The following is a 26865-nucleotide window of genomic DNA, read 5'->3' as shown; positions in this document are numbered from 1 at the left end:
TGTTCTGACTCCTGGGTATTTTGTGCCGCTTATTACACTCCTGGGGGACTCAGAGCCCTGATCATAAACCAGAGGGCAGCAGGCAAATCACCAGAAATACAGACACAAGCACTAGCTAGGAAAATGTGGATGGAGGTGAAGTTCTCTTCACTTGAACCAGTGAATAGATACACACTCTTTGCTGAATTCATCAATTTCATTGCTGAATTTTCAGCCTTTCAGCCACTGAGAGTTCTGTCCTTCTCTTCAGTGGACTTCAGGCAGGTTTTCTTCCAGGTGCTGAAGCAGAGGCCGAGGTTTGTTGCCTTGAAGAAGCAGCCCTCGTACATCGGTGGGGAGAACCTGGAGCTGCGCGATTACCAGCTGGAGGGCCTCAACTGGCTGGCTCACTCCTGGTGCAAGTATGTGCACAGTCTGGCATGTTCATTCTGTGCCTTTTTGTCCCTGAAGGATTTAGCACACCTCCCTTTCAAGTGAGGTTTTTACCCACCTTCCTTCTGCAGCTTGGAGAATTTCAAATGTTGTCATACCCAGCTGCATTGCAGACACTGCAAGCAGGAACTACCTAAAGCATGAACTTAAGAAACCTTGTGTGAAAACAAAAAGCATTTTCCCTGTCTGGGCCTGTTCACATGATGGATTTGGCTGAGCCTGGTACATATAAGCTCTAGATTTCCATTGACTTAATGGGAAAAAGTGGTTTCTGGCTCAGTGTGCTTATACACTCATTGAAGTCTTTGAGAGATGTCCTTCTAAAATTAGGCCACTGATTCCCCTCTGCCTGTTTTCCTCCAGTTTGGAGTAATCATAGTTAATTTTTGCACATTATTGTGCCATGTTCAGTCTGGCTGTCCCTGAGATCCACTTAGAAGTGTTCAAATTACTGTTTTTGCACTGCCCCTCTCTGTCCTTGTTGTGGATTGTTGTTCATGTGGAGCACAGTAAATTAGTAGTTATAGCTGTGCTGTGAGACCCAGCTAGGGGAGAGAGAAATGATTGCATCTGACTCCATCTTATCAGAAGGCTAATTAATTACTTTATTATACTATATTATTCTATAGTTTATTACATTACATCTAAACTGAATCTGCCAAGCACTCAGCTCTGCACACACTGCTCTGAATCTCATGACTGTCAGCCCACAGTCCTGACACACACACATACACACTTGGCCCTGATAGGGCAAGGAAACAAAATACCATCATTCTAGGTAAACAATCTCCATATTGCATTCTACTTTTGCACAAACACAGGCACAGCAAATGATAAGAATTATTTTTCCTTTCTCTGAGGTTCAGAGAGCATGAATCCCAGAAATATTCTTGGGAAGAATTGTGCCTTGCTTTTCTCTGTGAAGAGAAACGTGGGGCTACAAGCAGTGGCAGAAACATGCACTCAGACAGCATTTCTGTTTGTTCTCCTCTTCCTCAGGAACAACAGCGTGATCCTGGCTGATGAAATGGGACTGGGCAAGACCATTCAGACAATATCATTCCTGTCATACCTGTTCCATCAGCACCAGCTCTATGGCCCTTTCCTGGTGGTGGTGCCCCTGTCCACCCTCACCTCCTGGCAGAGGGAGTTTGAAGTGTGGGCACCCGAGATAAACGTGGTGGTTTACATTGGAGACCTCATGAGCAGGAACATGGTGTGTAATCAGAGAGCAAAGGGTGAGGGCTCAGGGAGAAGCACTGGGTGCACAGCAGCAGCTCGTGTGTGGTGTGTGTGACACACAGTCAGCTGGAGAGGCTGGTGGATAGTGCTGGCAGCGTGCAGGCAGCTGGAGCTGGTGTGGCTGAGTGTGTGGGTGTAGCTCCCTGCTACAGGGGATTTTGTGCTTTATTTTGCCTCTTGGAGTGAGTGCAGGAGCACTGGCTTCTCTCAGAGCCAGCACTGATCTGGAGTGAAACATGCAGTGAGAAGTCCAGCAGTGTAAAATGCTTTTCTTCAATATTTGGGATTATTCAGACAATGGAGCACACAAGTGTGGGGACTCCAGTGGTGTCTGCAGTATGGTGATGTGTTCATTAATGTCACAACAGCAAGGTAACCTCATTTTGTTACCTGTGCAAGCTGAACTATGTGTGCACTAAAACGAATTTTTCCTTAGGCACTTGAGCTCATGAAATGGCACCTTAGAACAACAGGGGTTTGGACTTGGTTGGAGTCTCTGGCTTACAGTTACACTAAAATAACAACTGTTAACTCTTTCCTTCTGATAAGGTGTTCAAGTTAAATTTGTTTCCCTTCACAGATACGTGAATATGAGTGGATCCATTCTCAGTCTAAAAGATTGAAATTCAATGCACTTATCACAACCTACGAGATCCTCCTGAAGGATAAGGTGAGTCATTACTCCAAGAATGTTTTTATTTAGACTTACTCTCATTTTCAAAGGAGAAAGCCAGTTCTCAGCTAGTGGGTTTCACCTCTTCCCTCTGTGGTGCTGGATAACTACAGCCACTATTTGCTTTTCCTTCCCCATTTTCATTTCCTTCTACATTTGCAAGCGAATGTGGGAATGTGGGACACATTTTTCAGTGTCTTCACTCTTGTACTGCACAGTTGTGCTATTTTTTTTTACATGTAAGACATCTGGCAGGATCCAGCAGTACCTGGGTTTTTACCTGGTTTAATTTAGGCTTGTTAAGAGGACAAAACATTAGACTGAACTGCTGGACACAGTGTTAACAGTATTTACATTTTTACATCTACAAGAAATCTGTCTGTTTAGGAAATATGCATCAGCCCTGTCAGTGTATCACTGAGTCCTACAAAAAACTGAAAGCTTAAAAAAAAAAGAAAAATAATTTAAATCAGAATCCTTGGATTATTTGAACTTTTTAGGTTTGTTCATCTGCTCTCCTGTTCTTGCTCCAGTGGGACCAGTGCTACCCAGGGCCCCAAGGGCATGGAGAAAGGGGGGAATAAGGAGCTGGGGAAGGACTGTGCTTCCCCAGGATAGGTGTACTTGCTGCAGAGCTATTGAGATACAGCAGGAGTGTTGTACAGCATGGCTGATTTTCACCTTTTCCTTTCTTGGAAGACACCCTGGTCCCCAAATTTTGTTAGCAAGAAGATCCTGTGAGGGTGCAGCCACAGGGACACACACAGTGCAGGGTTTCCTGCCTTGGAGAGAGACACATGTGCAAGGTGGTGGGGCCTGTCTGACCCAGCATATCCTCAGCATCTGTGTTTTTTCCTTCTTTTCCTCCAGACTGTCTTGGGAAGCATTAACTGGGCCTTTCTGGGCGTGGACGAAGCCCATCGGCTGAAAAACGATGACTCCTTGCTGTACAAAACCTTGATTGATTTCAAGTCCAACCACAGGCTGCTGATCACTGGCACCCCCCTTCAGAACTCACTCAAGGAGCTCTGGTCCCTGCTGCACTTCATCATGCCAGAGAAGTCAGTCTCCTTCCAGGCCATCCAAGAAGTGTCTCTGTTCCATTCTTGTCTGTTAAGTAGGCTCAAGGGAGTGCAGGATGGCAGAAATCCCTGAATGAAACTCAGTGGTGTGACAGCAATGATAGGAGAACAGACATTAGAGGGGAAAATCAAAGGTTAAATAACTAACATGAGGAGTATTTCTGGCAGCAAACTGAATGGGGAAACCTGATACATGCCTTTCAAATCTGTCTGCTGTCTTCCAGCCTTCTCTAAAAAGCTAAAGTTGTTTGAAGCAATTGTTTCAGCCATTTCTGAGCTTTCCAGTACACTGTGGTTCAGGCACCTCTGCCAACCATTTCATGGCAGCTCTGGGGGTGCTGTCTGGCTGATTGTGTGTCCACAGTGTAACAAATGTTTTGTTTCCTTTAAAATAAAGTGAGCTATGGGCATCTCTAAGGCTAAGGCAGGCATGCCTCAAAGCTCACTGAAATTATGTTTGACTGCAAGGAGAGCTGTGCCGCAAAATCTTGTTTTTTGGATGAAATAAAGAGTGAAGGAGAGGCTTGAGGTCTCCCAAGTGGAGGAGAGCAGATCTCCACGTTTCAAAGGAGCTGTCAGAGGAAGCAACAATCCCAAAAGAGCCTTCAGAGCAGGGTAAATCAGTCCAGTTGTCAAAGCTGTGCCTGGGGGAGGCACCGTGGAAAATTCAGAAACTGCTGCCAGGTAAATGCCAGCAGAGTGAAATAGTGGGAAACTTGGGATTTTGGGTCCTGGGAATCAGTGTGGAGCTCAAATATAAGATGTTAGGAAGGTGTCTAAGCCCAGACATCTTCTAGCTTTGCCAGCAATCTGCTCAGTTAACCAGAGCAGAGTGAATCTGTTATCTTCCACTGTGTTTCCATTAAAGTGCTGCTCTCCTGTCTGTGGTGCAGCAGGAGTGCATCCAACAGCTGCTGTTTGGTGCCATAGGACAAGAGGCATTCTGACACCTCCCTTCTCCTGCTTTCTGTTGCCAGGTTTGAGTTCTGGGAGGATTTTGAGGAGGATCACGGGAAAGGAAGGGAGAATGGCTACCAGAGCCTTCACAAAGTCCTGGAGCCGTTCCTGCTGCGCAGGGTGAAGAAGGATGTGGAGAAATCCCTGCCAGCCAAAGTGGAGCAGATCCTGCGGGTGGAAATGTCTGCTCTGCAGAAGCAGTACTACAAGTGAGTCACTGAATGGGCTACTGGCAGTGCCAGTGGAAATGGGCACATCTCTCTGAGGGCATTGGACGAGTGTTCCAGTGTTCTGTGCATCCTGTGGCCTTCAGAGTGCAGTGAGACACCATCACCTGTAGTACTGGGAGCTCCCCAGCAGGAATATGAGGTAGAGGAGCTGATATCTTTCCTTCTGGAGGATGGTTTTGTAGAGTGATCCAGTTCAACTGGCCAGTTTTGCAAGACAAAATGTTATGTCTTTCCTGGGGGAGTGACAATATGCACAAAGTTGGGATTCAAAAAATATTAAACAGTGATAATATCAATAGGAAAGTCAGGTCAGGGTTTTTAGAGAGGAAAGAGGATCCTGTAAGAGAAATGAGAAGAAATGGAGGCAGGCAAGTAGACTGGTGCCTGAATGAGCTGTTCCTGAAGGTTTTGTTCCTCCAAGGCTCTGCTCTGCAATGAGTAATGATGACGACTTTAATTTTCCTGCCTGCAGGTGGATTTTGACAAGAAACTACAAAGCTCTTTCAAAGGGAACAAGGGGAAGCACATCTGGTTTCCTGAATATTGTGATGGAATTGAAAAAGTGCTGCAACCATTGCTACCTTATCAAACCTCCTGAGGAAAATGAGAGAGAGAATGGCATTGAGACCCTGCAGGTGAGTGGTGTCCTTGGTCACCACGTTTTTCCTTAAATTTCATTATTTTGTCCTCCCAACAAAATTACATCTGGTGAAGCTTTATATTCTGTGGCTTCTTCTTCAAAAATAGTTCTCTCAGCTAAGCCATTTGAACCCCCAGCCCTCCACTGCTACTGCAGGCAACATTTTATGGCCTTCTAGAGCAGGAGCTGTGGGCAGTGTACAATGAATCACAATGGTGTGATTCATTGTGAGTGTGGGCTCTGCTGTGTAAATCCAGATGATTAGATTAGAGATGTACAAGAGATGAATGACCCCAAAAGGAGCAGGTCTGTGCAGGTCTCTGTGTGATGTACGTAAGGGTAAGATTGGAAATGATGGTTATTTCTTCAGTCTTTGATCAGGAGCAGTGGAAAGCTGATTCTCTTGGACAAGCTGCTGACCAGGCTGCGCGAGAGAGGCAACAGAGTGCTGATCTTCTCCCAGATGGTGAGGATGCTGGACATCTTGGCAGAGTACCTGACTATCAAACACTACCCTTTTCAGGTGAGAAACATCAGCATGGAAAACAGTGGGGTCCCCTTGAAAATGTGGGAAAAAGTGGAGGGAGCTTGAGCAGTGGGATTCACTGAGTTCCCCCGAGGCTGGTGGCTGGGATTACAGGTGGCACTTACTGGAAGGAGCTGGGATGTCCCTTCCTTTCAGCGTGGCCCCATCTCTGCAGAACTCCTCTGACAGGCCCTGTTTGGGCTGTGTCATGTGATAAACCCCGAGGACAGTGAGCACAGGGAGCCTGGCTGGCAGCCTGTAACGGGAGCTGCGGTGTCACCCGCCCTGTGCCTGCTCCCCGAGCATCCCCCAGCCCTTGTGACACAGCACAGATATTTTTAATTGGTGGCTATTTTTAACAATTAAACGCTGCAGGCAGCACAGGGGGCTGCAGGGCTGGCAGCACTCGGCTGCAGCAGTGCCTCAGGGCTCCTTTACCTTCTCTCTTTTCTCACTGTTGTTGGTTTTTGCAGCGCTTGGACGGCTCGATCAAGGGGGAGATCCGAAAGCAGGCGCTGGATCACTTCAACGCCGACGGCTCCGAGGTACCACAGGCTGGGCAGAGGGTTTGTGGCTGAGCCACAGCTTGGCACTGACTCCAGGGGCTTAGCTCAGAACAGTTCTTTCCACAGGAGCCCAGGTGCTTTTAAAGACACGGATATGGCAGGCTTTTCATATTTCATATTACTTGAAATATCTCACATCCAAGGAGCAGGGCAGCAAGTCACATTTCCAGAAAGTTCTGAAGAGGCTGGGAACAGCCAAAATTTAGTCATTCTCTCCCAATTGGTCTGGAGAATGAGATGGTTGCTGAGTGATTCCAGTCTGAAGCTGTTTTGAATATGAAATGACAGAGGCAAAAGAAGGATTTTAAGTGTTGGCAAGCAATGGATTCCAGTGCTGGAGGTGAAAGTCTCCAGTGTAATAGGAGAGGGCATCTGAAACCTCTCATCTGGGCTTGCTGACTCACAGTGACTGGTGCAGGACACTTGTTTTTGTGTCAGTCAGCCCAGCTGTGAGAAATACCTTTCCTCACTCCAGGAGCCTGGGCTGGAGCAGGATTCTTGGCTCACACAGGGATTCTGAGGAATTGTGGTCGTAGGAAAGTTAACAAAAGGAAGTGTGAGGGGCAAAGAGAAAGAAAGGCCACAGAACCTGCCCTTTTCCCTGTCCTGAGGACATCTATGGGGGCTCAGGCATCTTGGCACTAAGATGGAACAGTCTGTTCATTGCTGATCTCACTCCTAACAGGATTCAGGCAGCAAAAAGCAGGTGTTTGCCTGCTGCCTTTGTAGGAGCCTGGTGAGCAACAGGGTGTGACCTTCAGAAGTAACAATAAGGTGCTCCTGCCTTGAGCTGCTTGTGTTGCTCTCCCAAATTGATTCATCCCTTCAGCTGGGCCAGCACTGCCTCACCCTGGGTCTGGGCTTAAAGACTGGTGCTGCTCAGCCTGCATGAACAGGAAAGGGAAGGAAATATGAGAAGGAAATCCTTTTTCTGCTTTAAGAAGCATGAGTGCAACAGAGCCTTCCCTTTTACAGCTTTTGAGTCACCACTGCTATTTTATGCCCACAGTTACAAGCTGGTTAACTCATGTTTTTTATTTATTCCTTCTCAGGACTTCTGTTTCTTGTTGTCTACAAGAGCTGGAGGGCTGGGAATTAATTTGGCCTCTGCTGATACTGTTGTTATCTTTGACTCGGACTGGAACCCCCAGAATGATCTTCAGGCTCAGGCCCGAGCCCATCGGATCGGACAGAAGAAGCAGGTCAGGAGAGCTGCTGGGTTATTTCACTCTGGCTTCAGTGTGTGCACCTAAACACCCTCTCACCTCACCAAAGCTTCTGAAAACATGGGCTTGTTGTCCCAGTCCTTGCTCCAGGGAATCTCATTTAGAAAGTAGGAGACAAAAAGCAGCCCGGATTTGCCAGGTGCCAAGTCTTTCTCTTGGTTTTGAGCATACCCAGAACCCAACCCATGGCATTGCACTTCTCAGCCTAGTCCTAGTGGACTCTGTTCTTTCTTGCCCTGAAAAACTTAAAAAGTAGAACATCCACCTTTTCTAGGGGTTATTGGATATGTGAAAAGCTAGTTTGGTGCTAGTTTGAATTTAGAGTGATTGTTTCAGAAGATTTTTGCTCTGTGCTTAGGCACACTACAGGATCTGTGTTAACCATCCTGATTTTAACTGGATTTCCTGAGATACAGAGTGAATGTATTTTTTTTTCTTCTGAAAAAGCACATCTGTACATGAAGAGACAATGTCAGCAGCCCAGTGAAAGCAGCTGAGGGATGCATTGCTGTATCAGCAGAGCCTGTTCAGGAAATAGCTGTGGTCTCTTTTTGCCTCTCAGGTGAACATTTACCGCCTGGTCACCAAGGGGACAGTGGAGGAGGAGATCATTGAGAGAGCCAAGAAGAAAATGGTGCTGGATCATTTGGTTATCCAGCGTATGGACACCACTGGCAGGACTGTTCTGGACAACAACTCTGGGAGATCCAAGTACGTGGCTGTGTCAGGAGGCAGAAATGTCTGGAGTACGTGGCATAACCAGCCTTCCCTGTTGGCATTTCCCAGGATTTATTTGATAGGGTTCAGGGCAGAAGGCTAATAAATCATGGCAGCTTCCACTGATTTGGCTTCTGCAGCCATTTATTTGGATACATAGGATAAAGATAATCAGAAATTCAAGATAGTTTTAGGGCACAACTTGTTTTTGCTTCTTTCTCTCACCCAGAGATCATCCTGGTCTGAGGGAACCTGGCTGTGGAACGGCTGCATTTTGGCAGTGACCTCAGATTCTCTTCATTTTCCCCAGTAGATGGAGGTGGTTCCCATTGCAGACTTTGTCTGTGCTGGAGCAGGAAAGAGAATAATAACAAAGCTTTTTATAGCGCTGGGTAGAAAACTTACTCCTTGCTTCAATTGGGAAAAACTTTGGTATGGTTTTGTGCTGTAGGAGTTCTGACTGAACAGCTCAAAACACCTTTTCCTTCTTTTCCTCTTGCAGCTCAAATCCCTTCAACAAAGAGGAGCTGACAGCTATTTTGAAGTTTGGAGCTGAAGATCTTTTCAAGGAGCTTGAAGGGGAAGAGTCAGAGCCTCAGGTAGTTTGAAATTGAAATCACATAGCAGTTTGTAGTGCTCTCCAGGTCTGCAAGAAGGACTGTGTGTGGTTGCTCCTGCTTTGTTCTTGCCCTGTGCATGAGAGGAGGTTGGTGAATAGGACATGTGGGAGTCTGGAGAAGCTGGAAGCAGAGTCTGGGATTGTGGGATCAGGGTTTGAGGAGAGCCTTGTTGTTGGGAATTAAATGGTAATGGTCACCCAGGGAGTCCCTTGCCTTCTGAGGATTATTAGCTAGTGACAGCACAGCCTGCTGAAGGCTCCTCTCCCTGCCTCTTCTGAGCACTTGCTCAGCACCTTTTTTGGTGGTTCTGAGCGAGGCAGGAGTCAGCACAGTGCAGTGAACAGGTCGCTCTCTCCTGCCTCAGTGCAACATCGCTTGACAGTTTAGCATTGAGTGTTTTGACCAATTCTCTTAATGGTCCAAGCAGCAGAGCTTCTCCCCAGGGAGACGGTCTACAGTTCATACATCTCACTGCCTGGAAATTTTCCCCACTGTTCAGCCCTGATGGTCCTTTCCTTCTGTTCTGTCACCTTATTTGTACTTTGCTGTCCCACTTGAGACAGTTCATCCCTGCCCTCTGGGATGACACCCTGCAGACATTTGCACTTTATTTAGCTCATATCAGCACACCAGCCTGTTCTCAAAGCCTCTTACATCCTGCTGTGCCTGGCACCCTCTGCTTTATCCCTCCTTCTTCTCCCTGACTGGCAGGAGATGGACATCGACGAGATTCTGCGTCTGGCTGAAACCCGGGAGAATGAGGTGTCCACCAGTGCCACCGACGAGCTGCTCTCACAGTTCAAGGTATGGACACCCCCAGGCTCTGTGCTGGGTTTGGGAATGTGGCTCCCCACGCCCTGAGGCCAGTAACAGGCAGGAACACCTCGCACAGATCCCAGAATCACAGAACGGTTTGGGTTGGAAGGGAACTTAGAGATAATCCAGTTCCAACCCCCCCCAAGGTAGGTATTAATTTAATTTCAGGAAAGTGGTTTTGAAGGCTGTGAATAAAATGCAGAATTTACCAAATTTGGAAACAAACCCAATAATTTACAAATACTCAGCAGTACTCCTTAAACTGCACGTACTTCCTCAAAAGCTGTTAGTCCAAAGAAGGGCAAGGAGCCAGGAATGCAGTGGCATAGGGATCAATTATGGAGTAGTTATGGAAGTGTTGGCAGAATTCCTGTGGAGAAGGAGTTGAGGCTTAGCAGACAGCTCTGGGGTGTTCCTGCCAGGGGAGGGAATTGCTAAAACTTCTCCTTTGCTGGTAAAAGGTTGCCAACTTTGCAACCATGGAGGAGGAAGAGACAGAGCTGGATGAGCGGTCCCAGAAGGACTGGGATGATATCATTCCAGAAGAGCAGAGGAAAAAGGTGGAGGAGGAAGAAAGGCAGAAAGAATTGGAGGAAATCTACATGCTGCCTCGAATCCGGAGCTCAACGAAAAAGGTACAACCCATCATGAGGCTGAAGGAGAGAGCTGCCAAAGAGAATGCTCAGGGGAGGCCTCCCTGCCATCTGAGCATCTTTCTTTCTCCAAAGTTGGTTGGGATAAAGCACAGAGGTAGCACAGTGACCTCTTGTTGGCACTGTGCATTGCACCAATGGTTTGGGATGCAGCCTGAGGGCCCAGACCGGACTTGGTGTGACTCATCTCACCTTAGCAGACAAAATCAAAAGAATCTGCAGTGACCACAAAGCAAAGCACCCAATTGTATTGGATTTTGCTGCAGATTTTGCCATTTTTTGGCTGTCTCTTTTCCTTGGGCTCTCTAGCTCCCTGGGTGGCTCTTGCCTAAATCTGGATCCTGAGGAGCAAAAGAGATGGTGTCTTCCCAAGTTCTTCTTTATGTAATGGGATCTATCCCAATCCAAAAGAAAGCTGACTGTGCAAGGATGCTCTGCTGGGATGTGAGACTTGAAGGGGTTAGAACTGTTCTGTGGGCTGAGCTGGAGAAAAACATTGATGTGAAAAACACAGAGAAGGATAATTCATGTTGGATGAATCCAGATTAATTTCTGAGGTGTCCTGGCTTTCAAAATAGTCTAAGGGATCGTGGCATAAACTCATGGAAATCAATATTTTAACATCTCTTAGTAGATCAAAATTCAATTGTGAAACTGGTGGCTGTAAAAGGAGGATGACCACCACTGTGCAGCCTCTCTGGGCTGGCCACAGGGGCTCCTGCATCTTCAGGAACGGATGCTCACGTGGTTTACAGTCCATTAAATAGTGCCAGTGCACTGGGGACAGAAAAGGTTGCTAGCTGATGAGATGAGCAGTTGATAACTGTCCTGCTGTTTCTCTGGTACCTGCAGGCTCAGACAAATGACAGTGAATCTGATGCAGAGACCAAGAGGAGGCTTCAGAGATCATCTGGGTCAGAAAGCGAGACCGACGACACCGACGACGAGAAGAGACCCAAGCGCCGGGGACGCCCTCGGAGTGTCAGGAAAGACACTGTGGAAGGATTTACTGATGCTGAAATCAGGAGGTCAGTGCTGGGCACAAGGGACGGTTCAGAAAACAAATATAGAAACCCCATGCAGGTGGGGAAAATCCCAGATTAATCCAGGATGTGTTCACCTGTAAGCACGTCAGTGGTCGGGCAGAGCTGGTTCACTGGCACAGCTTCTGCACCTTTATATAGCTCAGTTTGATCCCAGCTGATGGCCTTTGCATTCAGGTCAGTGCAGAATGGACTGGATTGTCTTTGGCCAGGCTACAGTGAAGCTGGTGCCTTCCTAAAATTAATCCATGCTGTAAGTGCCCCTTGTGGGCCAAGTGGATGGAGCTCATGCTGTATAACATGTGAAGAGGTCTTAGGTGCCATGAACTGCAGAGCTGGAGAAGCCAAGGTCTCTGGCCTTCCTGACATTTTTCTGGCAGTCATCCTGCTGATTTAAGCTCTCAGTGAAAGGCAGGCTCTGGCAAAATGACCTCATGAGAAGCACTGGTCCTGTTGATCTGAATGTGTCAGTGTCTGATGTCAGCTGGAGACTGCATTTCAGAACATTGTTTTCTTCTCCTATCTTCTGATTCTTGAGTCTTTCCCAGAGATCTTTGTCTTAACAGCTCTACCCAGATGTTCGGCCAAAGATGGAAGAGAGGGAGTTATGAGTTTTCCTTAACTCTCTATCTCTGAGCTGGTATATTTTTAAGCAGGAGATAACAGAATTTTTGGGCTGTGATAGCTGCCTCATAACTATCTTGAAACCATGGAGCAGGAGGACATGTTACAATATGCAATATAACAGCCATTTAGGTTATTGTGATGTAGCAGAAAGGGGCTGAAAGAATACAAAATGAAAATAAGAAGGCAGAAAATTAATTCATTTAAAAAATAACCTGTAGTTGTAGCCATTGTGTCTATTCCAGCTCAAGGCAATGTTTGATTGCAGCAACTCTTGCTCTAAAGATGTGTTAGCCACAGCAGGGATTTTCACAATAAAAATAAGACATGAAAATAAATAGCAAACCTCATCTGCAAACCTCTGTGATGGATGGAGCCACATTTGGCTCTTCTGTGATGAGTTGCTGCATTTACAGCCCAAGCTTTAAAATTACTAATGACATTGATTTAATGCCTCTTTTCTTCCTGGAAAAATGAAGTTAATAATTACCAACATGGTGTGAGCCAATGCTTTCTTCTATTTTTTTTTTTTTTTTTTTGCCCTACAGTAACCACTCTCCTTTTCTTTTTTACCCCTCATCTGTCAAACTCTCAACATTCATAACAATGTTGTGTTCTTCTCCAGCCAAGGTCACAAAACTCTCTGTGGGGGCTAATGGATGAGGCTTCCCAGTGCTGAGCTGCTCAGTGGGGAATGCAAGGGTGATAATGTGACAGGCTGTAATTAATATATTCAAGCACATTTGTGATATAGGACCTACTTTTTATGGCAGCTAGTTTAGTTTGTTATTTTTTTTTTTCTCCTTAGGTTTATCAAGGCTTACAAGAAGTTTGGATTGCCTCTTGAAAGGTGAGTCCCGACCTGGCCCTGCTCCAGAGGTGACCATGGAGGCACATTGTGCTCCTGGGCACTGCAGGCACTCATTGCTCTGGGTGTGTGACACAGCCTGCACAGACAGCACAAGCCTTGCTGCCCTGCCACAGACCCCAGGCACTGCTGGGCACTCCCTGGTGCCTCTGTTGATGGGCACTGATGAATGCTGGCTGAAAACCAGCTGGAGCAGTGGTGGTGCCAGGCTGTGACACAGCAGGGTCCTGCTGGCACAGTCCTGCCCTTGGGGCATTCCCACTCTGCCCAGAGAGGAGAGGGAGCAGCTGTCAGGACAACAAATGCTGCCCAAAACACTTGCCAAGCTCCTCTGTGCACGTTAGCCTCAGGATTGAATTTGGAGTGTCTTTCCATGCTCTGTCCCTCCTGAAGGGAAACAAAGAGAGGCACCATCCTCAAACATGGATCTGCAGGGCCCTGGCTTTAGAAAGGTCTCAGGGCTGAGGCAGAGTTCCCTGAATGTATTATAGGAGAAATTCAGTGCATTTTTAGCTGGTTCTGCTCTCCTGGTATGAAACACAAGGCTTGCGTGTGAGTCTTGATGTTACTGACTTCAGGCAGGCAAAAGGGACAGCAGATGGCAGCTTTGGACCATCAAATTGAGTTAATGTGGAACTGGGAAAGCCTGAGGGAATACTGGACAGTCACAGAGGGTCCCTGTTGTCCCCAAGAGAGACAGTTCTCACCTTTGCTTTGGTACTAAAAAATCCACATGATTGGATCAGTTTTACTACATCTGCACTGCAGCTGTTAGACCCAAAAAAAAGACAAAACCTGGATTGTTTCCTGCACAAACCCAACTCATGCATGTTTTATACATTCACATGTGTACAGCACTGAGCTGTGAAACAATGGAATAGGAAATGATTGAGAGAGGAACTGCTGTATCTCACACAAAGCTGTCCCTGTTCCCCAGGCTGGAGTGCATTGCCCGGGATGCTGAGCTGGTGGACAAGTCTGTGGCTGACCTGAAGCGTTTGGGGGAGCTCATCCACAACAGCTGTGTGTCAGCAATGCAGGAATATGAGGAGCAGCTGAAGGAAAATCCAGCAGAAGGTAGGCAAGGGTGTTGTTAGGGTGGTTTTGGGAGTGTTCCATGGAGCTTGTGCGGAAACCATTCCAGTGCTGGACAGGGAGGCCACATTGTGACTTGGAAGCAAAGAACAAGAACACACTTAAACCACCCCAGCTCTGCCAGGCAGCTCTCACCCTCAGAGAGGAGCCCCTGAGCTTTCTGCTCAGACTGGACAGTGCCTCTTGGGTCTGTTGGCTTCTGCTGGACATGAGTTTTTGTGGGGAGAGGCTGAAGTGACCAACTCATGGAATGCTGGGCCACAAAGCAAGGCAGATCTTATTTTTAACTGGAAATCAAACTGGTGCTGTGTACTCCACAGTAAAGCTGGGTGCACAGCAATTCCCAGAGCTGGAATCACCACCCACTCTCTGTCTGGCTGCTCTTTGCTGTTTGTTTGGACATACAGAGTCAGGGATGGATTTCCTGCTGGGTCTCTGCCTGCTGCAGCTGACCAAGACTGCAGAATCAACAGCTCCAGTGTACTTAGAAGTATTTTTAAGAAAATGGTACTGGGAGGTGTTTAAATTGCAGATCTAAGCGAGTTAGTGGAAGAAAACTTATATTTTGGGCCTTATGTTTAAATAAGAGGTTGCAGGCAAGGTCTTGATCACTGTCTGTGGAGCCATTTTACAGAGACACTTCCTTCTGTAAGAGTTCCCTTAATTAATGCTGTGTTTTATTGCTGAGCAGGGAAAGGACCTGGAAAGAGACGAGGTCCTACCATCAAGATTTCTGGTGTCCAAGTCAATGTGAAATCCATCATCCAGCACGAGGAGGAGTTTGAAATGCTGCACAAATCCATTCCCTCGGACCCAGAGGAAAGGAAGAAGTGAGTTTGGCTAAGTAGGCAACGCAGAAAGAGGCTGAGGGAGTTTGGGTTTTGTAGTGGGAAGAGAACAGCCTGGATGTGTGGATTTGCTTTGTCCTCCACAGCACTAAAAGCAGTGTTTGCAATGCCTTTAGGTACCGCCTGACGTGCCGTGTCAAAGCTGCTCATTTTGATGTAGACTGGGGAGTGGAGGAGGATTCTCGCTTGTTGGTGGGAATTTACGAGCATGGCTATGGAAACTGGGAGCTGATTAAAACAGACCCAGAGCTGAAGCTGTCTGATAAGGTAGGTGGCTTTGCTTGCTGCTTCCACTGGGTCCATTGCTCATAGCAAACACACCTCATGTACTCCAAAACCAGATGTTTATGTTTGTAACTACTCCAAAAACCATGATCAATGATAATGAGGAAGACAGTGGCCTTCATGGAATGTTGCATGCTGGGTGGAAGGCAGAGTTGTGTTGTTTGGTGGGCAGTACCAGGTGAACCACACTCAATTGATGCAGTGCTGACATGTGTGCTTCCATGCACAGGATGGAAGAGGCTGTGACTTGATGTTTCCTTGAGCATCTCACAAGAAGCTGAGTGTGAATTTCTGAGTGGAAATAATTTCTCACAGATTTGACACTGCTTATGTTAAGGCTGGTCTGTGTTAGCTTCGAGGGTATGGTTACACGACTGGGACTGGGAATGGCAGCACAGCCAGCTGGAAAGCCTACATCTAGTTCCTCTGTTCCTCAGTCATCCCCACAAGAACAGTTTACAGGCACCATGTTGAAATGATCTGGGTTAAAAATAATCCACCATCCGTTGTGTCAGTGTGGTGCAAAGAGTGTGGAAACTGCAGCACAGGGCTGAGGAGCACTGGGAGTCTGCACACCAGCTTTGCTGCCAGCCTGCAGCATTCCCCTGACATCCCTGCTGGTGCTTTTAGCTGAGATCAGGCTCTGCCTGAGAGCCCTCCATGTGTGGAGCTCAGAAAGGCATTTTGCAATGGAAACAGCTGCCTGAAACACGCCACCCATTTTCCAGTGAAGTATGAAGCAAACCTAGCTGGCAAGCTGAGCTATTTCCTCCACAAAGTGTCACCTTTCAGCCTTGTTTTCCACTAAAAATTGTGCATCTGTGCCCCTGCTGTAGCAGTGTCTCAGGTTACCAGAGTGACTGGGCTGCTGTGACCAAGCTGCCACAAACAAATCCGAGGTGTCAAGGCCAGTGGACTCAGTTTTGCAACTCAAAGTCCCAAATATAGCTTGTAAAGGATTTTTTCCTTCAAGAGACCTTAGCAAGCTTGCAAGGCTTAGCAAGCCTTGGGATCCTTTAACTTGTGCAGGATTCCAAGGGGAGGGATGCTTGCTGGGTAGGAGCTTTGCCTTTGGCCACACAGGGACAGTCTGAGAGGGGAAGGAAGGCTTGAGCCTTCTTGTTCCCCCAGAAGGTGCAGCATCTTCTGCTCTTTGCTGGGCCTGGAAGGGCTGCTGCTAATGTGTAAATCTTTTGTCAAGCTTTGTGCATATGGGTGTATATATATATATTTTTTTTTTTCTGCTTTATCAAAGATCCTACCAGTTGAGACAGATAAGAAACCTCAGGGAAAACAGCTCCAGACCCGAGTTGATTATCTACTGAAACTGCTGAAAAAAGATCTGGACAAGAAAGAAAACATGAAAGATGGGGAAGAGGTGAGATGTGGCCTCTTGATTCTGGGGTTTTCAGCGGGAGTGGTTGGCTGATGGCAGGAGACACTAATAATAATAAGGGGCAGGTTATTTCTGCTCTTACTGAAGGATTTGGGCTCATGAGGCTTCCTGCCAGCCTGCAGGACCTGCAGCTGTTTGCAAAATGTTCAGGAGATGGGAAATGTCCCCAGGAAGCAGCTACAGCTATTTGCTTTCCCTGACTTGTTCTGTTTTTACCAGGGCAAGCTAAAGAAGAGGAAACCCCGAGTGAAGAAGGAGAACAAGGCTCCCAAAGTCAAAGATGAGCATGGGAATGAGCTCTCCTCTCCTCGGCACTCAGACAACCAGTCAGAAGAGGGTGAAGTGAAGGTGAGTCAGCCTTGGTGGCTTTTCCAGGTTTCCTTGGGCTCTGCTGTGACTGCCCAACCTCACCTTGGAAAGCATTCCCAGCAAAGCCCCCAGGAATCAGAGGCACTAAAAGTGAATTCTCACAGGATTGGCAAACTCACTAAACCACCCATACAGCTGTTGGTGTGAAAGAAGGACCTTTTCCACCTATTCTTTCAGCTCAGTGCTTTAAGGGATTTGGGGCATCCCAGAATGGCCACAAACATCCACACATTGACTTGGGGGAAAGGTTGTCTCAGGACAAAGCCTGTTGCCCTTATAAAGGAGAGAAAGAAGAATTGTTTCCCTCTCCTTTTGGGCACGTCAGCCCGTGGTGAAGCTGGAGTTTACCAAGGTCATGCTGTTGCTTAGAAAATGTTCAGACTTTGAGTGGTTTGGCTTGCAGTCTGAGGCTTTTTGTTCGTGTGCTGATCAGTATCTACCTCAGGGGCTGATCGTTCTGGAGTGCAGCTGGCACAGGAGAGCAGGGCTGCTCTGCAGCTTGCCAGCTTGTCACAGAGTGGGGCTGCTCTGCTTTTCATACCCTTTTGTCACCTCTGGGGGGATGGCAGCTGCGTGAGCAGGGCTCGATGTCTGCCCAAAGAGGTGTGAGGGTAAATCTGGATGGACCTCAAAAGTTGCCTGTGTTTTAAGGATGTTTTATGGAAGAAAATGTACATGAGGTGAGGGACTCCAGCTTTGTGCTGTGACTGATATTCTAGGAGGATGGCTTGGACAAGAGCCCAGTGAAAAAGAAACAGAAGAAGAAAGAGAACAAAGAGAACAAGGAAAAACAGACATCCTCTAAGAAAGAAAAGGAAAGCGATAAGGAGAAAAAGAAGACAAAAGACAAGAAGGAGAAGGTATGTGATACTTTCAGGAGCAGCATGATAGGGAAGGCCCTGAGCTGGACAAACTGTGAGACTTAGGATTAAAGGCCTTGTGGGATGAGGGGTATCCCTATTTCAGCCCTTCTGAATCGCCATAAAAAGTAGAAAAGGCACTATGTCCTAAAGCTTCATGGAATGTGACCAAAACGGAAGAGATTTTGTCAGGCTGCCTTTAAAGTACAGCTGTCCCCGTGACATGGATGTGGCCACAGAGCTGATGCTAAGGAAAGAGCCTGGAGCACTCAGATCAAAGTTCTGTCCAGCTGTGATTTATCACAGGGCTGGCAGGTCCTCGTATGTATTCCCCTTTAATTTAAACTCACCCAAATGACCCAAGTGTCCACACCATCAAGACTGTAAGTTGTCATTGTCACTGTTCAGGACTCAACAGAATGAGTGTTTCAACATCACTGGTATGCTGGAGACTCAAATATCTCCTGAATTTTGGGTACAACTGCCCTGAGGCTGGGTGCAAATTGGAAGGGGGGTAAAAGCTTCCATAATAATGACCTGAAGTACCTGTCCAAGGAACAGGTATGTACTACATGCCCAGTGTGTTTTGACACTGAGGTCATAAGTGCAAACTAAGAAGTTTTGTTGCCTATGTAGGGGAAAGTTTGCTTTCCAGAGATTTTGGGTGTGGCTTTGATTGCAAGTAAGTCATAGAAGTAAAAATATACATGAACAGGCCATGATTTGAGAACTAGTGATATCACATAAAGTTGCAGATGCTGGTAGAGATGAGACTACCCTGAGCTCTGTCCTTTGCAAGGGAGAGATACTCTTTATTTTAACCTCTCTTCCAAGTCTTCAACTTTGGTTTCTTCCCATGAGTGTGAATATCGTGTTCATGTCCAAATTGTTGGCTCTGACTTCTCCCTTTTCCCTCATGGATGACATAAAGTTAAACAGAGCCATTGCAGCTCAACAGTTGGAGATTTTGGGAGGAAAGTTGTAGGAACAGTGCCCAGGTTTAGTAGCTGCCAGTAACAATAGTGTGGAGGTTGTTAGCTGGGTCACTGGGGATCCTCCATCCTGGCTCATTGTGTGATGTTTGTAATTTGTCCTTGTAAAGCCTAAAGGTGCAGAGGCCAAATCTGGAAGTAAAGGGAAGAGATCACAGGGTCCTGTCCACATCACTGCAGGGAGCGAGCCAATCCCCATTGGAGAAGATGAGGATGATGATCTGGACCAAGAAACATTCAGCATAGTGAGTATTTTGTATTTTCCTTGGGAAATGGGAGGGCAGTGCTGAGAGCCCAGTGAAGTTACAGAACACCCTGCAGCCTTACATTCCCTCTCTTGTAGAAGCCAAGGAGCCACAGAAGTTCTTTCAGGCAAGGAAATGCAGGGGAGTTTTGAGGGTGACCTTGTTGGAGGTGCAGAGCTGTGTAAATGCTCTCACAGCAAACATGCCCACAAGGCTCATTGTAAAAATTGCCTTTTAGTAAAATTATCATGGCAGATTCTCCTTGGCTGAAATACCACTTAAAAGCAGTTCTCTCAATGCAAATCTCTGTATTGTTGAAAGTCCTGTGGGGTTTTTGTCTTTTTCTTTAACTTTCCTTCTGTGATGTACAAAAGATCCAGGCAGGCAGTCAAAAAACCTGTCTGATTCCTTATCTGTGCATAGCGTTGATGAGCCCAGTCCGAAAAATGCAGTGCTTTCATCTCATGTCTGCTAGTTTTGGTAAAAGCAAGCATTAAAGTGACCAAAGATGGGATTGGACAGGATTGAATTGAGCAGTTTTTCAGCTGGGGTGGCTGGTTCAGTGTGTGGAGGCTTGGATACACTTCCCTGCGTGCCATGGGATCCATGCAGGGGCAGACCATGTGTGGTTACTGCTTGCAAAGCAAATTGTTCCCTCCTAAAAGGCAGGGGCAGTGGAGGTGGGGAAAATCTTGTCTTTTATTGATGATTGTCTGCAGCTTGTCTAACAATTTGCTATTTTATAGCTGATTTCTCCTTGCCTAATGGCCAGATAAAGCTAAACGAGGTTCTTTTCGATTAGCAGGGCAATGATGTAGAGCCCTCTGCCAAATTAATCACTGTCTCCTCTCTGTTGTTCTTTCAAGTGCAAGGAAAGGATGAGACCAGTCAAAAAAGCACTGAAGCAACTTGATAAGCCTGATAAGGGATTGACAGTCCAAGAACAGCTGGAGCACACACGAAACTGTCTCCTGAAAATCGGTGATCGCATCTCTGAGTGCCTTAAAGCCTACACTGACCAGGATCACATCAAGCTGTGGAGAAGGTGAGGGATCATTTTGTTTTCCTTAGCTGATCTAGGATATTTTGAAATAATAGTCAGAGGCTGCTGGGGTTTTTTTGTGGATGGATGTGCCATTTGCCTCTTACTTAACCTGTGAAGTGTTGTGTTTTCTGGTCCACTCAGTCTACAGAATCACAGAGTCATGGAATGGTTTATGTTGGGAGGGACCTTAAAAATCACCCAGTTCCAACCCTGTGCCATGGGCAGGGACACAGTTCACTAGACCAGGTTGTTCAGAGCTCCATTTAGCCTGAACCTTGAACAGGGATGGTCTTCCATCACCAGTCCCGGGCAAATGTTTTGTCTTCAAGTTGTCCTGGTTTCATTAAAACTGATTTCAAAGCTAAATCATACAAACCACTCCAAACCTCTTTATTTTACTTTGAAGAATACGGTTCCAGCCCTCCTGATCATCCTGTTCTGAGATGAGACTGTTTTCCAGAAAGAGTAGAAGGAATTTGATGTTGGTTTGGAAGTCATTGGCAGTTAAACTGCTGCTGTAGCACTTAACAGAAAATGTTTGTGTCCTTCTAGGAACCTATGGATATTTGTGTCAAAATTCACAGAATTTGATGCCAGAAAACTACACAAACTCTACAAGATGGCTCATAAGAAAAGATCACAGGAAGAGGAGGTGAGACCTGAAGTGCTTTTCCTTTAATTTCTGTCCTTAAAAGTTGCTGCACTGGAAGTGCCAATTCTTTCTGCCTCTTACCGTGGGTGTTCTTTGTTATTGGCCCTGTGATTTTCTCAACATCTGAACAGTCTGATTGCATTTGCCTTCTTTTCTATGTGGTATTTCTGGTCACTTTGTCCTGGCTGTCCTGACCAAGCAAAAGCATTGTTTGGTGTGGCATGTGATGTTCAGTTGCTCTGTGGAGTGAAAAGCCGGGGCATGCTGCCCTGTAGAGATCAGGTGTAGAAGCAGAACTGCGAAATTCTGCCTGTCCTCCACCACGTTTGTGCCGTTCTTGAGTACAGATTTGGCTCACCTCAAAGAGGCAGGAAAATCCAAAGCCTGGCAGACAAGCTTGGCTCACAGTCCTGCTCTTCTGGTGGGAGAGCAGCTGAGCTGTATCCATCCCTCTGTTCCCCCTTGCAGGAGCAGAAGAAGAAGGAGGACATGTCCAGCATGAAGAAGCCGTTCCGCCCAGAGCCGTCAGGCTCCAGCCGCGATTCCGTGATGTCCCAGTCCCACGTGCCTCACAATCCCCACTCCCAGAAGATCCACATGCCCCCTTCCCACACCCAGCAGCAGATGCACGGCCACCCCCGGGACAACTACAGCCACCCAAACAAGAGACATTTCAGCAACACAGGTGAGCCAGGCTGGCAGGCCGGGAGAAACCTTCCCTTCTGACCTAATGCTCCTGGACACAAATCCTTCTGGGACTTGTGGCTGCTCAGGTTTAAAGGGGATGGGATAGAACATCTGTACTTACTGCTGGGCTAGAAAACATGGTGATGTAGTGAGGAAAAGAATGTGAGTAAGATTTGTGAGGATGATAAAAAAATAGTGATAAAGAAATTTGTGACCGTGTTCACTGGGGTCTTAGGATGAGGGAAGAGACAAGAATCTGACTTCATGTTTCAGAAGGCTTGATTTATTATTTTATGATATATTAAAACTATACTAAAAGAATAGAAGAAAAGATTTCATCAGAAGGCTAGCTAAGAATAGAAAAAGAAGGAATCATAACAAAGGCTTGTGGTTCGGACTCTGTCTGAGCCAGCTGACTGTGATTGGCCATTAATTAGAAATAACCAAGATTGGCCAATCACAGATCCACCTGTAGCATTCCACAGCAGCAGATAACCATTGTTTACATTTTGTTCCTGAGGCCTCTCAGCTTCTCAGGAGGAAAAATCTGAAGGAAAGGATTTTTCATAAAAGATGTCTGTGACAGAAATTCAAAGAATAAAATGGGCCCACGTTGTTTAGGGAGGAGAAAGTTAGAGTGTCAATAGCTATTATTTCTTGGAGAATTCAGGGAAGCAAATGGGCTTAAAACCAAATCACAACAGAGACTCAGAGGTGCTTTTTGCCCACGGCAGACCGAGGAGACTGGCAGAGGGATCGAAAGTTCAACTACGGTGGCAACAGCAACCAGATGTGGGGCGGGGAGCGGCACCACCAGTACGAGCAGCACTGGTACAAGGACCACCACTACGGGGAGCGGCGCTCGCGGGGGGACCCCCACCGCAGCTCCGGCAACTACCGACCAAACAACCTGTCCCGCAAGAGGCCCTACGAGCAGTACAACAGCGACCGCGACCACCGCGGCCACCGCGACTACTACGACAGGTGAGCGATGGTCTGACTGCGTCTGGACACACAGGGGTCTGCTGAGCAAGGCAGAGCCTCCCCTGAAGTGGAAAATGTAAACACCCTCCCTCTGAATTGGTGTAATTTTGGAATTACGGCAAAGATACGGGAGCAGGAACTAACAGTTTTTTGTTAGGGAAGAAAATATAAAATAAAATAAACAGTGCAGTAATACAAAATAACACTGACAGAGTCAGAATAGAGCTGACACGCTGTGGATGTCAGCAGTCCCATTAAATGGTGGCTGCAGCCCTCCTGCAGTGCCAGGTGTGGTTCTGTTGGAGAAGTGGTCCTGTAGAACAGTGTAGTCTTCCTCTGAAGGAAGGTAGTAGTACCTCCAGTGTAGTGTAAATGAGCCTGATCTTCCTCTGGGAATCCAGTGGAAAAGGCTGCTCCTCTGGGAATCCAGTGGAAAAGGCTGCTCCTCTGGGAATCCAGTGGGAAAAGGCTGCCTGTGGTCTTCCAAACCTCTGAGTAGATCCAGGTAGGAATGCTTGGCTCCTCCCTCTGGGCGGAGCTTCTCCCAATGGGATTATGTAATTTTATCAGTCATACAGTGACACTTATTGGCCATTAACAGAAGGGTATTTCCCAGAGGGAGGATTGGTTGTGGAAGAGATAAAGGAAAAGTAAGAAGGTAACTAAGAAGGTAACTGCTTCACAGATAGGAATAGAATACACACACCCATTTCCAACCTAAGACATTGCCCTCACCTCAGTGGGCTTGGGGAGCTGATCTCCATCCATTTCTCTCTGCACAGGCACCACCATGATTCCAAACGCCGGCGGTCCGAGGACTTCAGGCCTCAGAACTACCACCAGCAGGATTTCAGGAGGATGTCTGACCACAGGCCACCCATGGGCTACCACGGGCAAGGACCCTCGGACCACTACCGGTCCTTCCACACAGACAAACTGGGCGATTACAAACAGCCCCTCCCTCCATCCCACCCTCCCGTGTCGGACCCTCGCTCGCCCCCCTCGCAGAAATCCCCCCACGATTCCAAGTCACCTCTCGATCACAGGTCACCTCTGGATAGGTCATTGGAACAGAAAAACAATCCAGATTATAACTGGAACATTCGGAAAGCGTAGAGCGACGGAGAGGGCGAAGGGCACGTCCGAGATCCTGGGATTGGTGCGACGGTGGCTGCTTTCTCCAAGCCAGCAACCAGAAACTCTGAACATGCTGCTATCATCTGGCTGGGTCAAGGAGGAATTTGGGGGAGTGGGTGGAGGAAGATTTTCCCTATTTCTTGATTCTGGTTTAGATTCCCATTTCCTTTCCCCTTTTTTACCATTGAACTGTTCTGTCATGGAACCAGCCTTGCTGCCTCGTTTGTTGTTTTGTTTTTGTTTTCCTCAGTCCAATGGACCCAAGGGAGTTTTTCCCCAGCCAGTGTTTCCTCAGAAGGAGAAGGCAGATTGATGCTGCTTAGGATGGTGCAGAAGGCTGTGTGCCTGCTCTGAACTTGATGTTACGTGACAGATGCTGCTTTGGGGTTGGCGATAAACTGGTTGGGCTGGGATTTGTGTGTCACCAGCATGGGGCAATATATTCAAGGAAGGACAGGGAAGTCCCTCAGCAGCCAAACTTGGTTGAAAGAGGGCCTTGATGTCCCTGCAGAATGACTCCAAACGAGCTGGAGCCATGCTGGTGACAATTCATCACTTTCCTGGCCATGTTATCATTTTCATGTCTTTATCCATTTCAAGAAACTGGCTCTGCTTTGATTGCTGTTGTGTCACCTGCAACAGAAGAGGTGGGGGGGATCTTCCTCCCTTCTCCAGAGCTGGAACTGGCAAATCTTGACTCTGGGGGTAAGTGTGAGCTGGGAAAAAAAGGCCAACAAAAGACTTAGTTCACTTCTAACCATCAGGAAAGAAATTGGGGTGAGAACAGTATTTCCCAGTGGACAGGGCTCAGGAGTTCATAACAAAACTCTTCTCTTCTGGCATGGGCAGCTTGGGTGGTCCAGGAACTAACAGATGCTGGCTGGGAGGTGCAAGATCAAAAGATGGCTCTGGGGATACTGGAGCTCCTAATCTTCCTGCCTCTGGTCTTTGGGCAAATCATTTCTCTCTGTGCTTCACAAAGCAGTGATCACAAACCTTTACTGTGACTGAAGGATAGGGGATGGTAGAGCAAAGTGAAATAGGAATCCAGTGGAGTGATCACTGCTCAGGGAATGGTCACCTTCCAGCAGTCAGCAGTGACTCTGAATTGCTAAAAGTACCTGCACTTCTAGACCTTTTGTTTGTCTAAATTGGAAATGAACCTGAGGACTTGGCACCTCAGTGAGCAGGGACAGAATGAGGAATTCCTTGGAGCAAATGTCTTAGAGCCCAGCGTAGCAGAGGGAAAAGAGGAATGTGCAGCCCAGCTCAGTGAACTTCAGGGCAAACACTCCAAGTATTCAAACCACAGTATTTGATGCAGACCAGCATCCATCCTGGACACTGGTGTGGTGAGGGGTTGGTTGTGCACATCCTGCTGGCCAGAAGCACCTTGGGTGATCATTTTTCAGGTTGGAGTTCCCTGGAGACCACAAAGGCTGCCCTGAGCGTGGTGTCTGGGGCTGCATCACCATCACCACCCAGAGCTCAGTATTAAAGACCAGGCTGTTCCAGACTCCTGTTTGGCAGGGCACAGAAGCTGGGCCTCCTATTAAGATGCCAGTATTTGACTCTAATAAGCTGTGATGTCCCTTCCCCAAAGGACTGAGGGCAGATGAGTGTTCAGGGCTGGCTTCCTGACTCCAGGCAGTGCCTTGGAAGGTGCATGCAAACTGACACTAAAACTCCTCCATGCAGTGTATCCCTGGAAATCTGCTGCCATCACTCCTCCCCATCCCGCTGCTCCACGGGGACACACGGGAAGTGTTTTGTTCCCCTTTTGTTTTTATGTTGCAAGATTTCCACCGAATTCAGGGCAGTTTTGTTTCCTTAGGGGCACCTGCTGCCCTGATAAAGTGTTACACTTGTGTTTACCTGTGCAGCGTGAGGTGAAGGCAAGTCTTCCACAGTCCCCCTCGAGGGGTGGGAGGTGTGGAGAGAGCACCTTTCCGTGGTGTTTCCCACTAAGCTGTGATTGCAGGCTGTGGTATTCAACAAAGAGGTCCTTTCTTTTCAGAGGTATTAGCTTTTAATGTGAAAATGGAGGTGGCCTCAGAGGGGCAAAGAGAATTGCTGTTTTTGTCACGGTGGGAAGTTTGTGCCATACTCGTGTAGCAAAGGCAGTACTGGCAACCAGTGTGAGGGCTGGTGCAGGAGAGCTTTGGATCCCAGCAAGAGGCATTTTCTGTGTTGAGATGTGGGGGTTTCTGCTAATCTGAGGTTGGTTGGGATTTCCTTCTTGTGCAACAGCAAAAGCTTTACCCATATCCACTGGAGAGCTGTCCCCACTGTCACTTTAGCCTGATGTTGGAGTCACATCATGTCCACTCATGATGGGTGAATGTTTGCTGGGTTTGGCTTTAGTGAAGCTGGAGAAGGAGATTTGGGAGAAAGTCTTCCCTGAGCACACACACACACTTATGCATTTTATGTCCCCTCAGCATAGGGACCACAACCAAACACAGTCACGGGGACAGGAGTGGGATCAGAGGGGACACATCCACAGCCATAAACTTCCCTGTGGTGTTTGTGACAGCTTTGGTACAGCTCTTCCTTCCTAACCAGCTGTGGGATTCCCTCCAACCTCTTTGCAGAAAATAGCAGTAACTTGCTGGGGTTCAATTTAAATTAAAAAAAAAAAAAAAGAGTTTTTCAGCCTGCCCTCTTTGGAAATGGTGTAAAGTTACGAGTTCACATGGTGGAAATCCTGCAGACCAAAACTTGCTGTGGGGACAGGCGATGTGGTCCCAACCAAAATGGACACGGAACCGAGTGCTGAAGTCCTTGTGTGAATGGTTTGTGATCCACACAAAGATATTTTTCTGCTTTCACCCGTTTCCTCCCCACCTCTGCCTCCCTTCTGGGGAGAGAAGGACTCTTACTGTAAAAATACGGACTTTTAAACCTGTTGACTAAAAACAGTAATTAATATTAATTTATATTTGTGAAAGAAATGCCACTGTCCTAGTGATTTCTGATGTAAATATGTTGTTTATATAGTATGTATGAAATTTTCCTACATTGTAAAACTGCTGTACTTTTGATTCTTGTATATTAAAAAGTGTTACTGAGATTTTCAGAAGGGCCCCAGTGTGGTGTCTCTGGGGGCTGGTTTGGGATCACAGGGCCCTTTCCTGCCAGCCACAGCCAAGCCACCATGGATATTTTCACTGTGCAGGAATAAGCATGTTCTGCTTGGCTGTTTTTACATAGTTTCACAGTCTGTGCTGATAGAGACTTGGAAGCTTCTTCAGATGGGAATTTCCACCTCATCAGAAGGAGCTGTACATTCTCTAACCCAGATCCACCAGGATTTCACTGGGATGATACTGGTGATTATGTTTATCCCACCTCC

General features: G+C 47.1%; 1 protein-coding gene across 4 annotated transcripts in view; it reads left to right on the top strand.

Annotated features, from left to right (window-relative positions):
- The window catches only part of CHD2 (chromodomain helicase DNA binding protein 2), a 55186-nt gene extending 28594 nt beyond the window's left edge, over window positions 1-26592 (top strand). For 3 of the 4 annotated variants that reach the window (XM_059482541.1, XM_059482540.1, XM_059482543.1), the window contains 27 exons: window positions 277-401; window positions 1432-1648; window positions 2255-2344; window positions 3218-3408; window positions 4407-4595; window positions 5089-5251; window positions 5627-5779; window positions 6256-6327; window positions 7401-7550; window positions 8137-8285; window positions 8794-8890; window positions 9623-9715; window positions 10189-10362; window positions 11233-11408; window positions 12856-12897; window positions 13853-13992; window positions 14702-14840; window positions 14975-15125; window positions 16399-16521; window positions 16759-16887; window positions 17628-17768; window positions 18871-19005; window positions 19872-20050; window positions 20603-20702; window positions 21171-21387; window positions 22124-22373; window positions 23156-26592. In XM_059482541.1, the coding sequence (XP_059338524.1) occupies window positions 277-401; window positions 1432-1648; window positions 2255-2344; window positions 3218-3408; window positions 4407-4595; window positions 5089-5251; window positions 5627-5779; window positions 6256-6327; window positions 7401-7550; window positions 8137-8285; window positions 8794-8890; window positions 9623-9715; window positions 10189-10362; window positions 11233-11408; window positions 12856-12897; window positions 13853-13992; window positions 14702-14840; window positions 14975-15125; window positions 16399-16521; window positions 16759-16887; window positions 17628-17768; window positions 18871-19005; window positions 19872-20050; window positions 20603-20702; window positions 21171-21387; window positions 22124-22373; window positions 23156-23489 (4119 nt within the window). In that variant the 3' untranslated portion in view covers window positions 23490-26592. Of the gene's footprint in view, window positions 1-276; window positions 402-1431; window positions 1649-2254; window positions 2345-3217; window positions 3409-4406; window positions 4600-5088; window positions 5252-5626; window positions 5780-6255; window positions 6328-7400; window positions 7551-8136; window positions 8286-8793; window positions 8891-9622; window positions 9716-10188; window positions 10363-11232; window positions 11409-12855; window positions 12898-13852; window positions 13993-14701; window positions 14841-14974; window positions 15126-16398; window positions 16522-16758; window positions 16888-17627; window positions 17769-18870; window positions 19006-19871; window positions 20051-20602; window positions 20703-21170; window positions 21388-22123; window positions 22374-23155 lie in introns of those variants that run through there. The other variant, XM_059482544.1, reaches the window with a different exon arrangement.
- Window positions 26593-26865: the final 273 nt, after the last annotated feature.

The sequence above is a fragment of the Ammospiza nelsoni genome, chromosome 14 (genome assembly GCF_027579445.1).
Source record: "Ammospiza nelsoni isolate bAmmNel1 chromosome 14, bAmmNel1.pri, whole genome shotgun sequence".
In the NCBI taxonomy this organism is placed as follows: Eukaryota; Metazoa; Chordata; class Aves; order Passeriformes; family Passerellidae; genus Ammospiza; species Ammospiza nelsoni.
Note: the sequence above shows the minus strand (reverse complement) of the source record. Positions and strands in the feature narration are given on the sequence as shown.